This window comes from Coffea arabica, chromosome 10e (genome assembly GCF_036785885.1).
Source record: "Coffea arabica cultivar ET-39 chromosome 10e, Coffea Arabica ET-39 HiFi, whole genome shotgun sequence".
In the NCBI taxonomy this organism is placed as follows: domain Eukaryota; kingdom Viridiplantae; phylum Streptophyta; class Magnoliopsida; order Gentianales; family Rubiaceae; genus Coffea; species Coffea arabica.
In genome coordinates this window covers 837,470-857,903 of record NC_092328.1, presented here as the reverse complement: position 1 = coordinate 857,903, position 20,434 = coordinate 837,470, and the positions used below count along the sequence as shown (strand labels likewise).

Here is a 20,434-nt window from a genome sequence, read left to right as displayed (position 1 = left end):
TTTTGATTACACGGATAACCTTTGTTTCAACCCCATTATATTTATTTTCCCCGATGAAGATGATTAAGAAGTAGCGAACGAAATGTTAAAAGTAGTAATAGAAACATGAAAATGTGCTGGAACGCCAATAGCAGCATTCTTGAATGACTTCGTGAAGGCTAAAATTAAAGTTCACCTCATACATGATATATGCAATCCTCTGATTAGAAAACGAAACGGCAAAAAGAAGAATTCAGAATTGAGAAACAAGTTATAATAAAAATACAGATTTAGTTAACAGTGACTTTGCCAACCATGCCGGCTCCCTGGTGAGGTGAACAGTAGAAAGTGTAAGTTCCCTTCTCTGTCAAAGAGACCGAGTAGGTCTCTCCTGGTGCGTTGAGAAGGTCTTCCTCCGACATGGAGATCTTAGTTGCATCAACACCAGAAGGAACTCCATCCTCATCGAACACTACATTGTGGGGGAACCCGGCATTGTTCTTGAAAACAATTTTCTCTCCAGAAGCCACACTGAACTCGCTTGGGACGAAAATCAGCTCGCCACCAGAAGAACCAAGCAAGACCTCGGCGGCCAGGGCGTTGGTTGCGAGCATTGCACTGGCAGCAGTAGCAACTACAGCAGCACCTACGTCCTTGAGGGAAGCCTTCACGGCGAGCTTGGGAGAGGCAGCAAAGACCTTAACGGTGCTGCTCACTCTAGAAGCTGGTGCACCGGAGGCCTTGAGGCCGGTGAATGATGGGATGGAAACAGCAGCGGAGGTGACAGTGGCCATTTCGAAACTCAATAGCTAGGAGTTGAGGGTGGAAGATGGGGCTGTTTTGTTTTGAGCAAACTTCTGGATGGAAATCAAGAAGCCAAAAAGAGGAGAGGAGTGCACTTTAATACGTGGGTGAGGATGATTTTTTGAGAGGTTGTATGTATCTGTGTGGTTTAGGTTTAAGGAGCGGTGATTGAGTAGAGATAATGGAACGCATGGCGAGAATGATTGGGCAGACGCGGACATGGGAGGAATGGGGGAGGTTATCCCTTGAAGATCCAACCTGTTGATTGGATTGGATGCTATCCTCCCACGTGGAACGGATATTTTTCTTGTGTGAGGTGGAGAAATACAGAGAAGCATTATGCACAAATACGATTTTGCTACTTCAGTCACTTGAATCACTGCGACACATTTTGGTCCAATCAACCAGAAGCATAACGTGTATGCAAGCTGAAACTGGGCTCACGCTGACTCGTGAGGGAGTCCAGACAATCTGAAATTGTAACTCCTACAGAATCATACAAACTAAAACAACCAGAAACAAAATCAAGAAAGACATATTATTGGTTTGGGATTTTTTCTAAACCGAAGAATCGCAGAAACTTTGGGAAAATATACTAATAAGTTGGGAGGGGACAGAAAGCCGAAGATGGAAAGGTCTAAATTAATGGAAGAATTTCTAATGTCTGTATAGCGGACATCTTTTGCTATCACCTCTAGGGTCCGTTTGCGTCAGTGTGTAAAGTTTTTTTCCCAAGGAAAACAGTTTCATGGGAACAATTATTTCCCTTCATTTTCAAGTGTTTGGTGCACTATTGAAAAATGTTCCGCAAAGCCAAAACCCACAAGAATGTTCCCCTCAAAGATTCCTCAATTTCGTTCTGCCAATGACCAGAATTCCATCCAACATCTATATATCAATTCACCACCCCAATCCCAATACTTCAAATTCTCAAAAATTAGATAATACTCCATCACCACGGAATCCAATGATAGCATCTCAACCCCATTACAAATCATACTAATTACCTAATCGCTTTGTCAACAGAAATTGCATTAAGAAAGAGATCATCCTATAGAACCATCAGACGAAGCACTTCACTGATGCTCACAAATTTAATTTCAGCATCTTACTCCAAAGCATCTACTTCCCTCCTCCTTCAAAGAATTTCCAACTTATCTTCCCCCTTCTCTAAAGAGATAGACTGAAGAAAAGAATTAAAAAAATATATATTCCTCTTACGAACAAACAGAACAAGGGACGTGCCGCCAGACAATTGGGAAAAAAAAAAAAAAGTGAATTTTTTTTCACAAGTTTAAGCACTTAGTTTAGCAGTAGTTCTCGACCTGCATTTCTTGCTTCCCTTCCTCGCACACTTATGAGATGACTATTCAACGCCAGACCACCTCTAACCCAGTCTTGTCATCCCTTTATGCAAGAAAATTTTTAGTCCAACCGGTTATGTTTCGGTCATCCAGCTTCGGCCACATATTCTACCTTTTCATTGGGCTTGGCAATCTACAATATTTCTTCCACTCCATGCATCAAGAACACTTGCCATATCCTAGGCCATTGGACATCATGACCAGGAAATGATTAACAAGGTTCAGCCATCAATGAAAGGGAAACATCGAATGTCTTGCAAAGCAGATTTGGTGGCATTCTAACAGTCGAGGAAACCACAAAACAAAGCTCACCGGTAAAAAGGCGTGCACAGGAATAACAAGTAAGCCTGCCTGATAAACACAATATAGTTGGATTGTATGCTAAGATCCATAGCACAATTAAGTTCTCCATAATGCATGAAATATTAGCCAGCATCTACGTGAACATCTTGTGAGCCATGTCACACATACTTGGGCAAAGCATTAACCCTACAGACATACTAACCGTGAACGACGGAACGCATAGGAAACCACCACAAGTGAACAAAGAAGGCTGTAAAGATTGGATCCCCCCAAAAAAGTATGTACTATGTAGCAAGGAACATATATATATTTATGCATGTACAGTCACACAAATCACTCTAGCCATATATGACGAGATATCTTCCGGCTATTTACAAGCACAATAAACTATATTCTGTAGTTTCCGCAAAGAAGCAATGTAAATATGTAATGTACATCCCTTCCCACCATTGTCCATATTCTTATTTCACCTCAGAAAAGAGGAAAATCCTCGTTGTTGTTGTTGTTGTCATCATCATCGTTGAAGCCAAAATACTTGAACCCCAAATCAGCATTTACATTAGGATTGAAGCTGGGATTCACATAACATTTCATATCATGAAAAAGGTTCAGGTTGTCCACCAGCTTGTGAAATACATTGCATCCACAACACTACCCAAAGAATATACACGTGAGCCAAAAGTGAAGATTACAGCTTGATAATAAAAATAATAAATAGAAAGCCACGAGAAAATTGAAACAAGAAATTAACTTTGAAAAAAAAAATTTTTTTTACCTGAACGAAGACAGTCCCATCGGTATAAGCATGAGGATTGATGGCGCGAGTGGTGCGTTGACCACAGACGCTGCAAGTGAAGGCCACACGCATACGACGTCGTGGTGACTTGGTGAAGAGCGACCAGGGGAAGGTGGATATCCGCTCTGTACCCGACTCGGAATCTGAACCAGCACCGGCAGGAACGGAAGGGCCTTCCATACCCGACCCCGTAGTCCAACCCCTGACATTAGCGGCACTCAACACTAACCCCATCGCTGCATCCTAAAAAGTGAGCAAACGAAATTAATTCAAATCACAAACAGAATTTCCAACAAAAAAAAAAGGTTTTTTGGGGGGGGGTGCGGGTCTTGATTTCAACAAACCAAAAAAAAATTTACAAAGTACCTTGGACAGGGTGTGATTGCGGAGCATAGGGACGAGACTGGTGCTGGAGTCGTTGGAATCGGACTGGATATCCGGTTGGTTGCCATTATCTGAAACAAGAGCGAGAGAGAAAGAGGTTAGGACAGGAAACAAGTGTAAGAAACGGAGGGATAAAGAGGGAAAGCAAGAAAAGGAGAGCAGCAAAGAAGGCGCAGCCTAGGTACTTTTGGGTGAGGTGGAGAATCGGAGGAGTCTTCTCGAGGAAGAGGAGGAGGAGGAGGAGGATGACGATGGTGATGACGAGTCCTTGGGTTTGGAAGAGAAAATGGGGAGAGAAGGAGGAGAAGTAGAGGAGGAGACTATAGCTGCCACCGTGGCGGAGTTAACGAGGGTTTCCATTTCCGGGTTGGAAAGAGTAGTCGGAGCCTGTAAAATTTGGCGGGGTCCGGGTAGGGGTTTGGCGGGTGGCTTGTAGTAGGACAGTATCCGAACGAATGCGGCGGTGGCGGTGGCGGTGGTGCTGGATCGGATCAGATTATGTACTGTATCATGGTTGGTAAAGCTCAGTTTCAGCGGAACCGACTTTACTGACTCGATGATTTTCAGCTGGCTCGGCAAGTGCTAGATTTTTAGGCGTGCGATTTTCCGATAATACCCATCGAGGTGTGCTTAAATGTCAGTTAACCCCATTAAAGTGTTGATGAGAATGCATCCTTGCCCCTTTTTTGGCAGCGTTCTGGTCCGGCCCGGTCCAGTGTTTGCGCCTGGTATCCTCTCCAGCAGGCCCCTTCACTGCTCAGTCCAATGTCTTAGGCCCAAATGGCTGCTTTTGAAATTTGAACCACAGCTGACTACTCAGGTACCTAATTTAACGTCTGTAACCCATGAATGAATGCCTCTTTTGACTCCACCTGGACTGGACGGGTCAGTGCAGTTGAATCTTGGCTTTGTTTGACAATCAAGTTTTTGATCAAATTTGCCTGTTATAAATTTTTTAATAACTTTAATTACAATAATTTCAAAAAAAATTTTCAAAATTTTAAAACTATACATATCAAAATATCCAAAAATTTAAATACTTCAAAAATTTTTTCTACAACTTCTACAATAAGTTACAGTAAAATTTTAGACAAACACCTAAAAAACTCACTTATCAAATAGGGCCTAGTTCAACGTCAACATTTTTATATAGCTCTCTATATTCCCTGTAGAAAGAAGCTCATTAATCACGTCACATTTCAATGGTTTTAAGAATTTTGATGATGACTAATAAATAAGTTTCATTACTTGTCTCCTGGTCCAAAGGAAGCCTCGAGGATGTTAAATCAGCTTACACCTGTGCACATTTTTATAGTCTCTCTAATGTGATAAAATGTTGCTGAGAAAAAAAATTTTGGAATTAGTAAAAAGCACTAGTCGTACTATTATTAGTAAACAACAGCAGCTTAGTTGGATATAGGTTAGGAATTCAAAACTCTTGCTTGTATTTCTCGTCCCGTCCAGAATTTTCTTTAGCATTTACGAAAGTAATTAAAGCTTCCTTCGAATTTGCAATAGTTTAGTTGAGTCCATCCCCCTTGATCAAGCATAGAATTAGCTGTAAATGTTGTACTCAAAAAGGGCAAAAAAAAAAAAAAAAAACAGCGGATCAGCTCTTTTATTTTTGTACTTATTTAAGTGCTAGTGTTAATTTTGTGTAATCAAGATCATGAACAGAACGCACGCGGACTGAATAGCGAATTGACTGAGGGAATCTTTGTCTGACTGCAAAATTAAAACCAACCAGACCACACCTCGGCCCCGCCGGTTGTCGGTGAAGTATGCAATGGATACAACACTTGTCGTCGTCCATGCATAAAATATGCAATTTACTCGTATGTTATTTAAGATTGTCTGCCCTTCACGTCGATCTCTCATTTACTATCGTCAACTAATTTTCTTTGTACTCTTTCGTTTGTTTGACAATAAGAAATTAAGGCTGCATTGCATCCCATCACAATAATTTCCAAGTGCATGACTATTTTGTACAGGAAAATGAACTCTTCTTCTCCCTAGAGACTCAAGTTTCTTGCTTCAAACAATTTTTCCTTGGGCCTAGAAGCGCCTGTTCTTATTTCAAATACTGAACCGGTGGACCCTCCCATAAGATGCATGCTTTAATTGTTATAAATGGTTTCTTTACTTAAATTTGCTAAATTAATGAAGTTTAGCTCGTGCCATTAACGTTGCAGCCTCCAAATCTGACTCCCTCTCGGAGCTCGTAATTTACTTAACTTTTTCCCGGTACGGATCCGGAGAGTATGTAGGAAGAAAAAGGGAGGAGTTTAAAGTTAGAAAAAGAGCGAAAACAAGGAATAATTACTATATTAACTAACTATAGGCAGCCACAAAGAAAACCAAAATAAGATTACAAAGGATGGAAAGAAAAGGGTTCAAACCTTGATATACATAGGGCGGGCGGACAGGCAGGCAAGCAAGCCAACTACTAGTAATGAAAAGGCACACTAAGATATTGGCACGGCTCAATCAGATTGTTTATAGTACTACTGGACAAGGCTTGCTTGCGTTGCGTATACGGCTTCAGCGCAAATCAAATAGTGCAAAGCGTGCCTCAACATCCGAGTGAACCGGACCAATATCACAGTGACTATTTCAAAATTCTTACACAAAAAATAGCAGGCTCTGATCATCGGTCAGAAGTATTGCGATGAAGAAGAAGAAGAGGAAGGAGAAAGGATTTGTTTTTTCTTCTTTTTTTTTGGGTTATGGTTTTGTAGAAGACAAGGAGAAATGGATAGGAAATGGGAAAGGGAACGACTATATTTCGGTCCTGTCATTTTTTTCATTTAAGAAGAAAGAGAGAAGGGCATCTGTGCATTGAATTAAAACCGTCGACCACCAAACCCAAGATTCAGGAAAGGAGGACCGGGCCATTAATGGCAACCCACGACCCCAATTAAAGTCACAATATTCTCTCCTTCATCTCTATCTGCAATGAATTCAACGAAGAAAGGAATCACCCCATAACTGTCCACTCTCTGCTTTTTTCCTTCCTCTGAGCAGTTTGGCAGTAGTATATTAATTCCTATTTGTGGAATCTCCCATCAGACTCACCGGCCGGACTGTTTTGCCTACGGTTGGCCAACTATTAATTGATTTACCGGCATGCACTGGATAACTTCAATTCAATGAGGCGACTCCCTGAAGCCATGCAGTTACTTCGTGGCAGCATTATGGAGGGATACTACGGGATGGAAGGAGTAAAGGATCTTTTTCACCTTTAACCATCAATCGGGCATGCCTTCTCTATTGACTTTAGCCGATTCAAAAGTGGCAACGTAAACGAATCTAATTAAACCGAATTTAGACTTTTTTGATTATTTTAATAAATTTAAATTTTATTTTATTATTTTAACGAGTTATAAATTTTGTTCAATTTTAGATTGCTTATTTGTTAAATCAAGTTTGAACGAACTTTTTTGTTGAAATTGAATATTATCAAATATAAAACACCGTTCAAGTTTGGTTTGATTAGTTGATGAATCAAGTTGAAATCGATTCGAATATTGAGTAGTTCGATTTATCTTTCAACCTTATTGAAAAGTTGTGTTGATTATTTCATATGGTTTGAGTCAGCGCTTTTTTTAAATAATATTTAAAAACTCACGATATTCGATTTGATCCAATCCCAAAAATAGGGTATTCGGTCTGTATGATTTGACCAAGTTAAATAAAGTTGGGTACCTGTTTATATGCGATATAGGTTAGAGTCATGGGATTAAGAACTCGCGAATGCTTGACTAGCCTTGCATAAATGTTTTTTATTTTTTTTCATTTTTATACATATACTATAAAATAATATTTTTAGAAATAACTAAGACTCTGTTTGCATTAGCTATTTTTGGAGATATTTTTCAAAAACTTTATTGTAACTGTATATATGAAAAACTTTTATTGTAGATATTTTTTGGATTGTTTTTAGATATATTTTTAAAATATATTTTTGAATATTTTTATAATTTATAATTTTTTGGGGATATTTTTTTTAAAATTTTACACGATCGACCACTATCCCCTCCCTTTTCCAACCCCTCCCTACTCTCTCTTCCTCTTCTCCTCCCCTCTATTTCCTCCCCCCTCTTTCCTTTCCCTTCTCCCTTCTTCCCCCTCCCCTTCTTCCCCCCAACCCCAAACCCCTCTCATGCTCGCGGGTGGTACCTAAGTCACTGCTCTAACCACGACCGTCTTGATCGCGGCTTCTGGTCGCGATCAGATTTGATCGTGACTAGGAAGGTTGCGGTCAGTCGAGAAGAAGGAAATTGAGGGGTGGAGAAAGGGAAAGAAGAAAGGAGGAAGGAGAAGGAAAAAGAGGAGGAGGAAAAAAGAATGAGGATGAGGAGAGAAGGAGGAAAGATGGACGGAGAGTGAGAGAAAAGAAAGTCATGGGTGTGGGGGTGGTGGCCGTGGCGGTGGAGAGTGATGGGTAGTTGTGTATTTTTTTGTATATTTGGAGTTATTTTTTGATATATTGTATGAATATGATATTTTTGGAATTGTTTTTATTTGTGTATTACTGTAGAATTGTAGATGAAAAAGTTATTTTTCAAAAAAGTTTGAATCCAAACAGAGCCTAAGTAATTTTATCGAATAAATTACAGACTGGGGTTTGTTTATAAGATTAATTTGTATAGGTCATAATCTTATATTTTTTAGGAAAGAGTTTAATTGATATGAAGATATATATTAAAAAAATGGCACTATTTATTTCTCAACGAGATTTTTTCTAAAAAAAATATATATTGAGTTTTAGATGAATATGTAAAATATAAAATTAAATTAGTATAATTTATTTTTTAAAAAACTTAAACGATGAGCTAGACGGAACGAGTATCCGTTAATCCGGCTCTCACTAGTATCCAATATTCAGATTCCTGCATTGAATAATCGCTAATATGTGAGTCGGATAAGAGTAAAAAAAAAAGATTGACCCATAAAATACCGATTGGATCAGTTCAATGGTCCGGGGATCGGATGCCCTAGCTAATACTATCATATTGGGAAGGAAGAACCACAAGAGGTGTTTGCAATACTAATCCCAAAACTCAGGAGTGGTTCGCGTTTAAAATAGATTGTAAGGTACAAAGAATTGTAACTAGTAGATGGCTTTGTTTGGATTGTGAATTATTTGTCAAATTATATCTGCTTACGTCATCATTACAATTTCCAACGCACCTTTTTATCTTCTCAATTACCTTTTTATCTCACATACATCACATCACAAAAAATGCTACAGTAAAAATATCTCAAATAATTCACAATTCAAACAAAGATGTTTGATTCAAGATCTCTCGCTTAAAATAAAACGAGCGAGGATCCGGAAATTGCATCCCTCGCGAGTACAGGGAGTGCGACATTAGCCATTGAGAGTTTGCAACGAGGTACCATGGTGGGTACAATAATCCCATGTGAACAGCCCCTGATTCGCTGGGAAAAGCTAGACATCCTTGTACAGTTACTTGCAACATTCCCCAGGGGCTTGTCACCGCCTCGTCTCCCGGTAGGCCAGACCTTTGCGGGGAGTGGAACAAGCAGCTTCATGATATCCTTGCACCTCTCCTGGCCCCCTTTTTTTTTTTTTTTTTTTTTTTTTTTCAAAGTCAGCAAACTTTTGGACGCTTTTCTACGAACCTTAACCCGTGAGAACCCTCAAAAGCCGGCAACTTTTAAATGTCTCACAAGAGACTAATATACTAACCACCCAAACTCCCCAACCCCGATGTGGGATATCAACCTCCACAAGGGAGCTTGCCAGACCTAAAGAGACCCCTTACCTCTAAAGAGACCCCTTACCCCCCTCCGGTGAATGAGGCTGATGTCTTTTTTGTCAAAGTCAGTAGACTTTTGGACGCTTTTCTACGAACCTTAATCCCGTAAGAACCCTCAAAAGTCGGCAATTTTTAAAGGTCTCACAGGAGACTAATATACTCACCACCCAAACTCCCCCAACCCCGATGTGGGATATCAACCTCCACAAGGGAGCCTCTCCTGGCCCTCATTCCTGCGCAAACTTGTTATTTTATCCTGAAAAAATATATTTTATTCTAAAAATATGAGGCGTTCTAATTTTTTTTTCAGACTTTTGAAATTAGTTAATTAAATCTAATTCCAAATTTAATCCAAAAAATCGGCAACTCTTGAAGCGTTCTAATTAGAATCAGTCTTTTTTTTAATATATACATATACACACACACACACTATATAGTTATACAAGTAACTGAACAATATTACAACTAACAAGCACACATAGTAAGAGGAAGACTAACATGTATGTAACGAGGATAAATTCACTTTTTTGTGAGTCATATAATTTCTAATTTCTAAAATCTCGATCTCGACTGATATGCTCTCTTGTACAAAATAATTAGGTCTTGAACAATTTGGATAGATGCTAAATTCACAGCTCTCCACTAAATTCACATCATAGTCATGAGTGGACATTATTATTGTTCTTAAACATTCTGGGTTTTAATTTAGAAGTATTTTAGTTTAAAGAAGGACGGGCGCAATGAAATTAGAATTGACCCAACCCGAAGAAAAGCAAAGCAAATTCAACTCAAGTATCATTCGCTGATGCAACGGGGCGGGGAGTGGCAGCTGCTCTCCAAGATTTTAGAAATGTTTAAACATTCCCATTAACAATTAAAAAAGGTTTGCCCATATGTTTTTAAAATTAGACTTTGTCCCCTCTAGAATTTTGGAAGTTCAGGTTAAATTTTTCTACCATTATTGTATCCTTAAAAATATTAAATTTTGCCTCAAGAAAAAGATTTTTTGTTTTAAATTATTTAATAAAAATCTAAGAATGCCCCCTCGCCTCACTCAAGTCAAGCGAGTATATGCTTCATGAGTCTGGCTTGCCCTCCCTAAAATCTCAAGTTCCACGTTGTGGAAGCGCGTGGCAGTTGATTGCTTTAGGATGTAACTGCTCATATCTTGAATGATTAATGGCAGCACCATTCAGTGTAGCGTAGTAGTGAGATGCTTTTTTTTTTTTTAATTATTATTTTTTAGAAAAAGTGATTGAAATTATTACTACAATTCCATAGTCAAAAACTCTTTTATTTCATGATTTCATCACAGTACTAGTCAGTGTAAGCGTTACATCTCCCTTAGAACGTGCCAAAGTTCTTTTTACAATTCAATCTGTATTTTAGTAGTATTATCCATTCCTTGGCTTGATTCAATAAGCAGCAGGTTACGACATTACAAGAATGGAATCGCGCCAATTGGATGAGATTGGAAATGAGTCCAGGCCCCAGTCTGTGTCCCACCTCCTTTTTATTAGTATATTATACTATAATAAAAAATACAAGTATAAATTAATCTTTTTTATATTGACATTGTCTATACTGTCAGTCAGCATTAAATAAATAATAATTATGTAAAATTTAAATTTAATTTTTATACACGTATCGTATCATAAATCCAACCCAACGATGGTGATAACATATATATTATCAATATACATAAGATTTATTCATATAAATAAATAAATATTTATTCAAGAGGTTGTAGAGTAGTTAGTGGTCGTATTTTATTTTTATAATAATGGTGGCCTGGACATATTTACGTCCCTGGGATCCTCGGTGACATGTTTTCTATGCCAACCCAATGTCACCTATAGTATTGTGCCAAGTGTCCTGTTATTATTTACACTTGTGTTAAACCAAATTAAGTTAAATTATAAGTGTAAATAATAATAGGATACTTGTCGCAATATTATAGGTGACATTGAATTGGCATAGAAAACATGTCATCGAGAATTTCAAGTGATATTTACGGGTCCATAATAAGATAATACTCTACGGAGTACTAGTTACTAACAGTAAAAGAAGAATAATAATAATAATACAATAGTAAAATGCGAGGGACAGGGCAGAGGGAGGAGGGGGGGGGGGTGATATGAGCAAAGCTTCGCGTCATCGGTTGAATCCACGTCGATACACAGCCAAGTCTGCAATTTTGTTTTTGCTTCGTTGCTTTTCGCTTTCAATGCATGCAAGCGGTCATAAACAAACTCTCTCTCTACTTCTACTACCACTCCCATAGTATAAAAATTAGTATAATGCTACACAATATGTGGTAATACCAAAAACAAACTGGTAAACTCCAACAACTCCTCTCAGTCTTTATTTAGTGGTACTAGTAGTATTTTCTTTCCTTTCTCTCTCTCTCTCTCTCTTTCCTCTATCTTTCTTAGCTATGCAGTATGCATTACACTGGTCAATTACCGGATTAATTTATTTATTACTCGGTAGGGAATCTGGATCCATTTGCACATTCTGATGCTGGCCTTTTTTTTTTTTTTTGTTGGTGTGATGACTCTATAGCGGTGGTGAACTCCCATCCCAACTCGATATGGAAGATACGGAGAGTTGCAGCAGCAGAGCATCAGAATCTTCGCCGAGTCCCGGTCGGAAACGGCGTCTCAAGGTCGAGGTTTACCACGACGTTCTCCAAAGACTTGAGGAGTCCGAAGTCGAAGAAGTTAGCCGGCCTGGTTTTAAAGATGAGCTCTGGAATCACTTCACTAGGCTTCCTCTTCGGTACCGCATATACCGTCTTCTCTTTTTTCTTTCTGCATGTTGCTCCTTCATTGGATTGGTGATGATTAAGTTGAATTATACTTAATTCAGTAGGAAGTACTTAGTTTTGAGGCTTTTAAGTTGTTTAATTTGGAGTTTTGGTGTGGTGATCGCCGAATACATTAGCAAAATTTTTTTTAAAAAAAAAGGGTAAAAACGGTGAGGATTTAAGTCTAGAAGGCGAGTTCCTTGTGTTAGATTCGACCTTAATTCGTTACAACCACCAAACATTGGTGGTCAAGGCTAGTTGATTTCATCGCCATCTACTTTGTTTATCTTCGTAATAGCTGTGTGAGAGACGCGCTGTTAATATGTCGTTATCATGGATTTGCTTGCGTTAACTAAAGTCTTCATCTGCATAGTAGTTGCTCTGCGAAAATATATGATTCTGCTCGTGGATTAGACGTTTTGTAGTGCAACTACTGTAGTTGAAAGAGACAATAGGCATGGTTTTGAATTGATAATCAATTTCAGTTTAATTTGTCAGGAGCAACTTGCTAATTAAACTTAATGATTTGAAATTTTGAGTGAACCGTTCACATGAAATCTCGTATCTGGAAGAGATAGAGTGTTTTTAACGAAATAGGGGCTGGGATAAAGGGTAGGTTGCTCTGCTGCTGATTTGTTCTTTTGGATACTGCAGTTATGCTTTGGATGTAAATACTGAAAGGGCACAAGATGTCCTTGTGCACAAGAAATTGCTTCATTTGGCACATGACCCTAACACCAGGCCAGCATTTGAAGTCCGCCTTGTGCAGGTACCAAATTGGAGCCATCTTCACTTAATCTTTTTTATCATAGCTTTTGTTCAGACTGTCCCAGAAAAGGCCAGAGTCTTTTGGAAAATCTTTTCCTACACAGATTGTTTAACTCATATTAGAAGTGAAAGTTACATGGTGTTTTATTTGGCTCAGAGTTCTCCGCCACAATCAACTGATTTAACCTCTGATTTACGAAAGTTTTATGCATTGAGGAAGTGCAACAAACATGATTACACGCTAAATTTGTACAATTTTATTATTTTTATTTTTTCTGATATGTCAATCTCTATTCACTGTTGTCTATGAGCTATCTTGGACACTGGCACGTGGCCTAGTAAATCTGCTCTAGAGTACCGTCCTACTTAATCCAAGATATATGCTGCTTAAATTAACTGTTGCATATCTTGTCTTGCGATGGCATTTGTTAGTTAAACCATATGTGTGTGTTTTAAATCTGTGCAATCTTTGGTATTTCTTTGTGTTTCGATCAAAATTGGCTATGTACTTTTAACTTGTTCAAAGGTTCAAAATATCAGTTAACTTTATCTTTCATATAGGTTCATCCTTTCTCTGATGGAAATGCTGATGATTCAGTTCATTCAAGCTTCACAAAAAGTGTTCAGAAGTACAATCATCCTTGCAGGTAGAGACACCATGACCATGTACTAACTGTGATTGACCCCTCTTTATCTGACAGAAGTTGGTTGCCCTGATCTGTAGACTTCATCCTCCACCGGCTTTCAACTTGTCATCTAATTCTGAATTTGCACAAGAAGCAAACAGGGCTTTTATTCAACATGGAGATAGTTCTGTGAGTGGACATTCACACTTATATCGGTAATACTCTGAAAGGTTTGGGCCTCATTGAGCTATTCTTTTTCTTTCTTGTCACCTGATGACTTTTCCAGGGAGAACATCTTATGGATTCTGGGCAGATTTTTATTAGCATCTTTGTCACATTGATCTTTAAATCCTTGCAGTCCTCTGCACGAAGTTACAATTTCTACAAATGACAAGCCAAAACTCCTCAGTCGCGTGAGTGACCTCATCCACTTTCTTGTTTTCTTCCTTCTCCTCTCTACTGATCTTTTTGCTTTTACGTGAAATGATTGTAACTAAGTTTTTATCTGAGTTTGTATATCTATATTTTCAGTTGACTTCCTTGCTTTCTGAGGTTGGGCTGAACATTCAAGAAGCTCATGCATTTTCGACATCAGATGGCTACTCCTTGGATGTCTTTGTTGTTGATGGTTGGGCCTATGAGGTATGTGTTTTGTTTTTTACCTGTTTATGTAGCTATTCTTCATGAGAAGTACGATTTATTGTGTATGAGATCATGAAGAACCTTTGCAGACTGTAAATTTGGTGGTGTGGTTTGCTGTGACTAACATGCATGTATCGTCTGTATCAGCAGCTTTCCATGTCCATGTCAAAGCAATACGTGCAATAAGTTATAACATGTATCGCAAGTATTAGACTTTTGGCTATTGCTTTAATGCTTTTATACATGGAAATTTGAACATCCACTGCATCATTTTTTGTACCCTAGGGTAATGTTTTCGTGATTAGATGCTCCAGCTTCATATATGTAGTTTGTAATGGAAGGATTTGGAAATTTCCTGTGCGTTCAAGCCTTTTAGCCAGCTGATCTTCAGGTTGATGGAAGCTCTGCTGTATTTACTCTTACTCGTGTTCCAAAAAGGTTGATGCTCTGAAGCTATATGGTCAGAGAATATGCATCAGGTAGCTGGGAATGAGGCTGATTACAAATCTTTTACTGAAGCAATCAAATAACCAATGCATGACTTGCATTACATTCTTCTTAATTTAGGCGGGTGACGGTAGAATTTTAGTCCTCAAGGTAATTATTTTGTAGGAGAGGAGGAATAAGGACGTAAAAGAATAGCATTTTATCAGAAGGAAGAATTTCAGCATTATATACACTCTTTCATTCGGTGTTCTAGTGCTTAGTTTGATCAAAGTTTGGTTAAATGTTAGCTGCTATAGCATGTACAACAGCATGTGTGGACCTTGAGTTTGTCATTGGATCTTGCACTGCTATATTAATACCTCAATATTACAACTTTAATTATCTTGTAGAATTTTAAGATCATTGTTTTAAAGCCCTAATATTTTTGGTGCTATATTATTCATTTCTCCACAAGTTGACTTTCTTGCTTGCTGCAAATATTTTGCTAGGGAACAGACCAGCTCGTAAAAGTATTAGAGAAAGAAATTCCAAAGATCGAGGTAACTTGATTCATTAGAACTTGTTTTGGACTGTTTTCCAGTTAACATACTTTTCAAGTACAATGCAGGAATATTCTGGATTAAATCCAGAAATGTTGCCTTCTCGTGTAAAGTTGGGGCATAGTAAGATTGCACTTCTCCCAGATGAGGTCAACATACCAATTGATGATAGTGATGTCTGGGAAATCGATGCCAAGCTGCTGAAATTTGAGCATAAAATTGCCACAGGATCAAATGGTGATCTGTGAGTGCTATGCTATTTAAAGTATAGTTCTGCTAATCCATTAGTTTCCTTTAAATATAATCTTTTGATGCCAAACAGATACAAGGGCATCTTTCATGGTCAGGATGTGGCAATCAAAGTTCTTAAAGCTGAGCACTTAACTGAAACAGTACAAAGAGAATTTGCTCAAGAAGTCTACATTTTGAGGTTCATTTTCTTCACTATGTGCAATTCTTTTGGCTGTATATCTAAGTTTTGTTGGATAATATAGAGAAGCTTTTGTTTTATCTCAAGTCCCTCCACGCTTTTCAACAAGTGTATTTTCTTGAGTTCATTATATGCTGTTGCTGTGATCTCTTCAATGACAAGGTATTCTGTGGTAATATCTGTGTTTACCACAGAATAAACACCTGTCCAATAAATATTGATCTTAGTCTGCAACCTACTAACATGGTGAAATGATTCTTAACAGACAACTAAAGAAAAAATAAAGTAGCTGATGTGCACCTAGTTTGGCTGAACATTTTTGTGAAAGAAATGTCCCATGGTGTCCTTGATGCACGAATGTTTTGCATCCTGCAAATTTGGGACCCTTCCCAATGGTTGATGAATCTGTGCTGCTAATTCCCTAGACATAAAATTTCCTCGTGATGGTTGGCTTTTGCTGATTTAAATTTGGGACTGTTATAGGTTCATCAATTTCTGCTGCTAATTCCCTAGAAATAAATTTTTCTAATGATGTTCTGCAGAGCTGCTTTGTGATACTTTTGCTTTAAATGAATTTTCAAGATTGCTACGTGTTGCCATTCAAGATTTACCTTGGATGTTTTTAGCGTGAAATAAGTTGGTAGATTGCTAAAGAAGAATCAATACATAATGAAAGTAACATGAAAGGTGACTATCGCTTTCAATGTTTGCACTAAGTGATTATGTTCTAGCAAAGAGAAGCATTTTGTTTTGTACCAAGCAGAATTATTTCTCCATGGTCATGACTTACAGAAACACTAAAATATAGTTATATCTCAATTAGCAGAAGCATACCTTTCCAGCTCTATGTGGTATACTGGAATATAACCATATTGCTGATTTATTTATATATTGTGATCCCATCATCTATGTTGTTGATTCTCCAATCTAAACCCAGTAATTCTGTACTTGAAGGAAAGTTCGGCACAAGAATGTTGTGCAGTTTATTGGTGCATGTACAAGACCTCCACTCTTGTGCATTGTAACTGGTAAATCCTGCTCTGATTTAGAATGGATCTTGTGAACATTTATTTGATTAATTACTTCTTTCTTTGTTTATCCTTATTCGGTGTCAAGGTCCACCTTTCCAATCATACTTCTATCTGTGTTTGTTGAGGATGTCCATCATGGAAGCCTTACTTATCTGGTTCTCTTTCTTGATTTTGTTCTCAGAATATATGCATGGAGGAAGCATCTATGATCTCCTGCATAAACAGAATGGTGTCCTCAAGCTACCTGCCATACTCAAAGTTGCTGTTGATGTTGCAAGAGGAATGAGCTATTTGCACCAGAATAATGTAATCCACAGAGACCTTAAGGCAGCCAACCTTCTCTTGGATGAGAATGAAGTAAGGATCATGAAGATTACTTTGTTTTTCTCAGATGATTTTTGCTTTTCATTTTCTAATCGAAAGTAAAAAGAGAATCCAGTTTGTCAGTAAATGAATTATTGTTTTTAGATGGATGTTTTATGGTCTCTGCATTCTAAACGCCAATTACATCTAGCTATAATGGTTTTCTTCCTGAGTTTACTTCTTCAAATTAATAATTCATAGAAATGTAAGATATGTTTGTGCTTGCTTGAATGTTTTCATCATCTGAATAATAGTTGTATCAAGCTTGTGGATAGGTTTTAGTTGCTGACGGGATTTTGTATGTGTGTGCGTGTATGAACTGACAGGTAGTTAAGATCGCTGATTTTGGTGTAGCTAGAGTGCAAGTTCAATCTGGTGTCATGACTGCTGAGACAGGAACATATCGCTGGATGGCTCCTGAGGTCAACTTTCTTCTCTACTTTGAATTCTGTGGAAACACAATTACCTTTTCCAATGTTAGTTTTTTTTTTTTTTTTTTTTGAGCTCTTCCAATATTAGTTGATAACACAGTTCATTCTTGAGTTATGACTCACTATTTTCATGAAGCTTGATAGTATTTAGAGATTATTTCCCTTACAAATTATATGTGACCTGAAATCGATAGTCAAGGAAGTACCATCCTAGTATACTGTCAGCATTAGTACTTTACACAATTCAGTCGTATATGGTTGGCTCTCATTCTGCTTATTTGTTTTGATTCTTGAAGGTTATTGAACACAAGCCATATAATCATAAGGCTGACGTTTTCAGCTTTGGAATAGTTCTTTGGGAGCTGCTGACAACAAAGGTCCTACTCTGTTGCAGTTTACAATGTTTTTGGTTCTCTAACTAAGTCATATGGAAGATTGTCTAAAATGATTTCTTCACTCAACTCTTGGAACATAGGTGATGATTCCCATTTAGATTGTAGATATATGATTTCCATGTATCAATGATCATTTATTCTGATGTGCCAGCTTCCTTATGAGCATATGACCCCATTACAAGCAGCAGTTGGTGTGGTCCAGAAGGTAATTTCTTAGACGTGATGAGATTATTATCCACCCTCAGCCCAGCAGTCTGCATTGCTCATATAGACTTTTTTCTTTCTTCCTCAAATAGTGAAGAGAACTACAACTACTACGGATTCCATGTCTGTCACCATGTTAATCGATGAATGTCATGTTCCATTATGTTATAAACCTTAGCGTTGATTGACATATCATTGCTCAACAAGTACCTTCAGAAGTTGAATGGTTGTTTTCATCATGAAGAGCATATTTCTTAAATGGAAGGATCCATCAAGAATTTTAGTTAACTTTTGGGTGGCTGTTCTTTGTGATGGGGATTCTAGGGTCTAAGGCCTTCCATACCAAGGCAAACTCATCCCTTGGTAGTGGAATTACTTGAGAGATGCTGGCAGCAAGATCCATCCTCAAGGCCAGAGTTCTCCGAGATTGTTGAAATCTTACAAGACATGGCAAATAGGGTATAATGCCTCCCTTACTTCTCCATTTTCAGGACTGTTAGACTACTAAAATTTACTTATTGAGCCTAGGTTGTTCAAGAAGAGCGGGCCCCCAAAAGGAAAAGCCTTGGAGAACCCTATCAGCTCATGGATGTATTGGGCTGAACAGGCAAGAAAGTGAAAATGCTGCATGTTGCTTGCCCGAGTTGCAGAAGAGGCGGAAGTGTTCCCCCAGCTGCTGAGCGGCATAAGAGCGAGTGGAAGCAGAAGAAGCAATTTTGTCCAAAAGAATTTTCTACACCAGCGATTGCATATCTAACGGGTCGGAACCCTCGACAGATGATTAATGGAAGCTGACCCCTTTCTTTTCGCAAATCTTCGTGTTTTTTCCCCTTCGCCCCGTTGTTCTCTTTGAGTAGTTGGAACGTACCTTGTCGTAAGGTATGGAACATTGCTGTATAGTCCATTTGGAACGTGTACTAGTTCTCTTCCAAGTTTAGTACTCAGAAAAAAAAAAAGAAAATCACAAGTAGGTGTAGTTTTTCTGCGATGAAGTGCTCACTGATGCGGTATAGTCTTGGAACAGGACTAAGAGCGTAGAGGAAGCCTTCTGCATCGCCGTCCATTGCTGGTCTCAATCACGGAAACTTTTCATGGTGTCACTACTGTTATGCTTCGGATTTCATTTGCGCATTATTGCTTGTCCTTTGGTCTACCTCAGTTTTTAAAGAGGAATGGAATATTGTATATCAATGTAGCGATCACATTTCTATAAAATGGCAAAGCACGAACACATCTAATCATTACGAATACAAGTGAATGGGAAGAAGTTAACAATAATATTCTGTTTTTAATGATTTTCCAGCAACCAAATTTGGGTTGATTTTCCCGCAACAATGGTTGGTACATTGTGTAATTTTAAACAACAATAGAATTAGAATACAAATTATCTTTCGTAATGAACTTGCAGAATAAATCAAGCACAGCTCTTGAAGTAGAAAACTTTGAATTGAAAGTTGGACCATATCGTGAATTAGGGAAGCAAGCGTACAATTGGAAAGTGAAAGGAAAAGAATCAATTGCTAGCAAAGAGACACTTGAATTATGTATAAATCTAAAACGCTACGAAGGGCTAAACGTTTTTTGGTCTTTTCAATTTGTTGCTGTAAGCAAATTTTTTTTTTTTTTTTCAAAAAAAAGGAAAGTGGATCAATTGCTAACGTTGTAAACTTATTACCATACCTTATTCTCCTCATTATTTCTTCCGCTTACCAGACTGCCAAGCCCATGTCTTTTTTTTTTTTTTGGTTTTAAAAAAAAGGAAGGTAAAACAAAAAAGGAAAAGGGCAGGTGAAGTGATAGAAATACAGGCGGAGATGTCGGGTTGGTTTGGGTGGGGCCCGCTCAACAGTGGGATGTCTGGACTTGGGCTGTCCAAAACGCAACAGGAGTCACCACTCAGTGACAATGAGGCTCGCAGCTGGACATCTTTGTCCAAAAGTAGGGCTAATAAGAAAAACGCGGAAGCTCGAAAACGGCGGTCGCGGAATTGAAACCACACGTAGGACTCCGACTCTTGTAAGTAGCTGCTGCTTTCGGTCCGTTATCCGCCCATCAACGTGAGACTTGACAGTTCAGTTATGGCATGCACCAAAACACTAATTATAATAACAACAATAAAGAATAAAAAATCAAAACCACTGTTTTGACCATAAAACCTACTATCGTCAAAACGTGAACCAACCAATCTGTTTATTTGCTTTTAGACATCAATCAAGGCATCAACCAACAATTTGACAAACTACTACCACTATGCTACTTAAGGGTCTCACAAGCAAACAAAACAAAACAAAACAAAACAAAATGGCGATTATAAGACATTAAAAGCTCTCGAA

General features: G+C 38.2%; 3 protein-coding genes across 8 annotated transcripts; 1 reads left to right on the top strand and 2 right to left on the bottom strand.

Moving 5' to 3' along the window:
• Positions 1–114: 114 nt before the first annotated feature.
• LOC140015052 (plastocyanin-like) lies at positions 115–906 on the bottom strand. Its single transcript, XM_072066886.1, has one exon. The coding sequence runs from the start codon at positions 771–773 to the stop codon at positions 270–272; it is 504 nt and encodes a 167-aa protein (XP_071922987.1). The 5' UTR covers positions 774–906; the 3' UTR covers positions 115–269.
• A 1,831-nt stretch (positions 907–2,737) lies between these two features.
• On the bottom strand, positions 2,738–4,270 carry LOC113712116 (uncharacterized). The gene is made up of 4 exons (XM_027235406.2): positions 3,816–4,270; positions 3,613–3,701; positions 3,226–3,489; positions 2,738–3,101 (listed from the first exon to the last, which is right to left on the bottom strand). Exons 1-4 carry the CDS (start codon positions 3,988–3,990, stop codon positions 2,922–2,924), a joined length of 708 nt encoding a protein of 235 aa, XP_027091207.2. The 5' UTR covers positions 3,991–4,270; the 3' UTR covers positions 2,738–2,921.
• A 7,460-nt stretch (positions 4,271–11,730) lies between these two features.
• On the top strand, positions 11,731–19,354 carry LOC113711687 (serine/threonine-protein kinase STY46-like). Of its 6 annotated transcripts, none has more exons than XR_011821879.1 (18): positions 11,798–11,858; positions 11,982–12,197; positions 12,880–12,994; positions 13,555–13,640; positions 13,718–13,834; positions 13,978–14,032; positions 14,151–14,261; positions 15,197–15,247; positions 15,316–15,491; positions 15,570–15,677; positions 16,632–16,705; positions 16,890–17,065; positions 17,398–17,493; positions 17,799–17,879; positions 18,049–18,102; positions 18,426–18,560; positions 18,630–18,980; positions 19,126–19,354. XR_011821879.1 is itself a non-coding variant. In XM_072067256.1 (17 exons), the coding sequence occupies exons 2-17, from the start codon at positions 12,010–12,012 to the stop codon at positions 18,702–18,704; spliced, it is 1,698 nt and encodes a 565-aa protein (XP_071923357.1). In that variant the 5' UTR covers positions 11,731–11,790; positions 11,982–12,009; the 3' UTR covers positions 18,705–19,354. The 6 variants fall into 6 exon arrangements, 4 of the variants coding, with proteins under 4 accessions (XP_071923357.1, XP_071923358.1, XP_071923359.1 ...); XR_011821880.1 differs by having other exon boundaries at positions 19,115–19,354; XM_072067256.1 differs by lacking the exon at positions 11,798–11,858 and adding an exon at positions 11,731–11,790 and having other exon boundaries at positions 18,630–19,354.
• Positions 19,355–20,434: the final 1,080 nt, after the last annotated feature.

What these genes read in the sequence shown, in the direction of transcription:
- LOC140015052 (XM_072066886.1), bottom strand. Translation starts at nt 773, where the DNA reads ATGGCCACTGTCACCTCCGCTGCTGTTTCCATCCCATCATTCACCGGC.
- LOC113712116 (XM_027235406.2), bottom strand. Translation starts at nt 3,990, where the DNA reads ATGGAAACCCTCGTTAACTCCGCCACGGTGGCAGCTATAGTCTCCTCC. An exon ending in ATTCTCCACCTCACCCAAAA is followed by an intron (nt 3,702 to 3,815) that starts GTACCTAGGCTG and finishes CTCTTGTTTCAG; the next exon opens with ATAATGGCAACCAACCGGAT. An exon ending in ATGGGACTGTCTTCGTTCAG is followed by an intron (nt 3,102 to 3,225) that starts GTAAAAAAAATT and finishes TTCTTTGGGTAG; the next exon opens with TGTTGTGGATGCAATGTATT.
- LOC113711687 (XM_072067255.1), top strand. An exon ending in CAAGAAGTCTACATTTTGAG is followed by an intron (nt 15,678 to 16,631) that starts GTTCATTTTCTT and finishes CTGTACTTGAAG; the next exon opens with GAAAGTTCGGCACAAGAATG. An exon ending in ATCGCTGGATGGCTCCTGAG is followed by an intron (nt 17,494 to 17,798) that starts GTCAACTTTCTT and finishes TGATTCTTGAAG; the next exon opens with GTTATTGAACACAAGCCATA.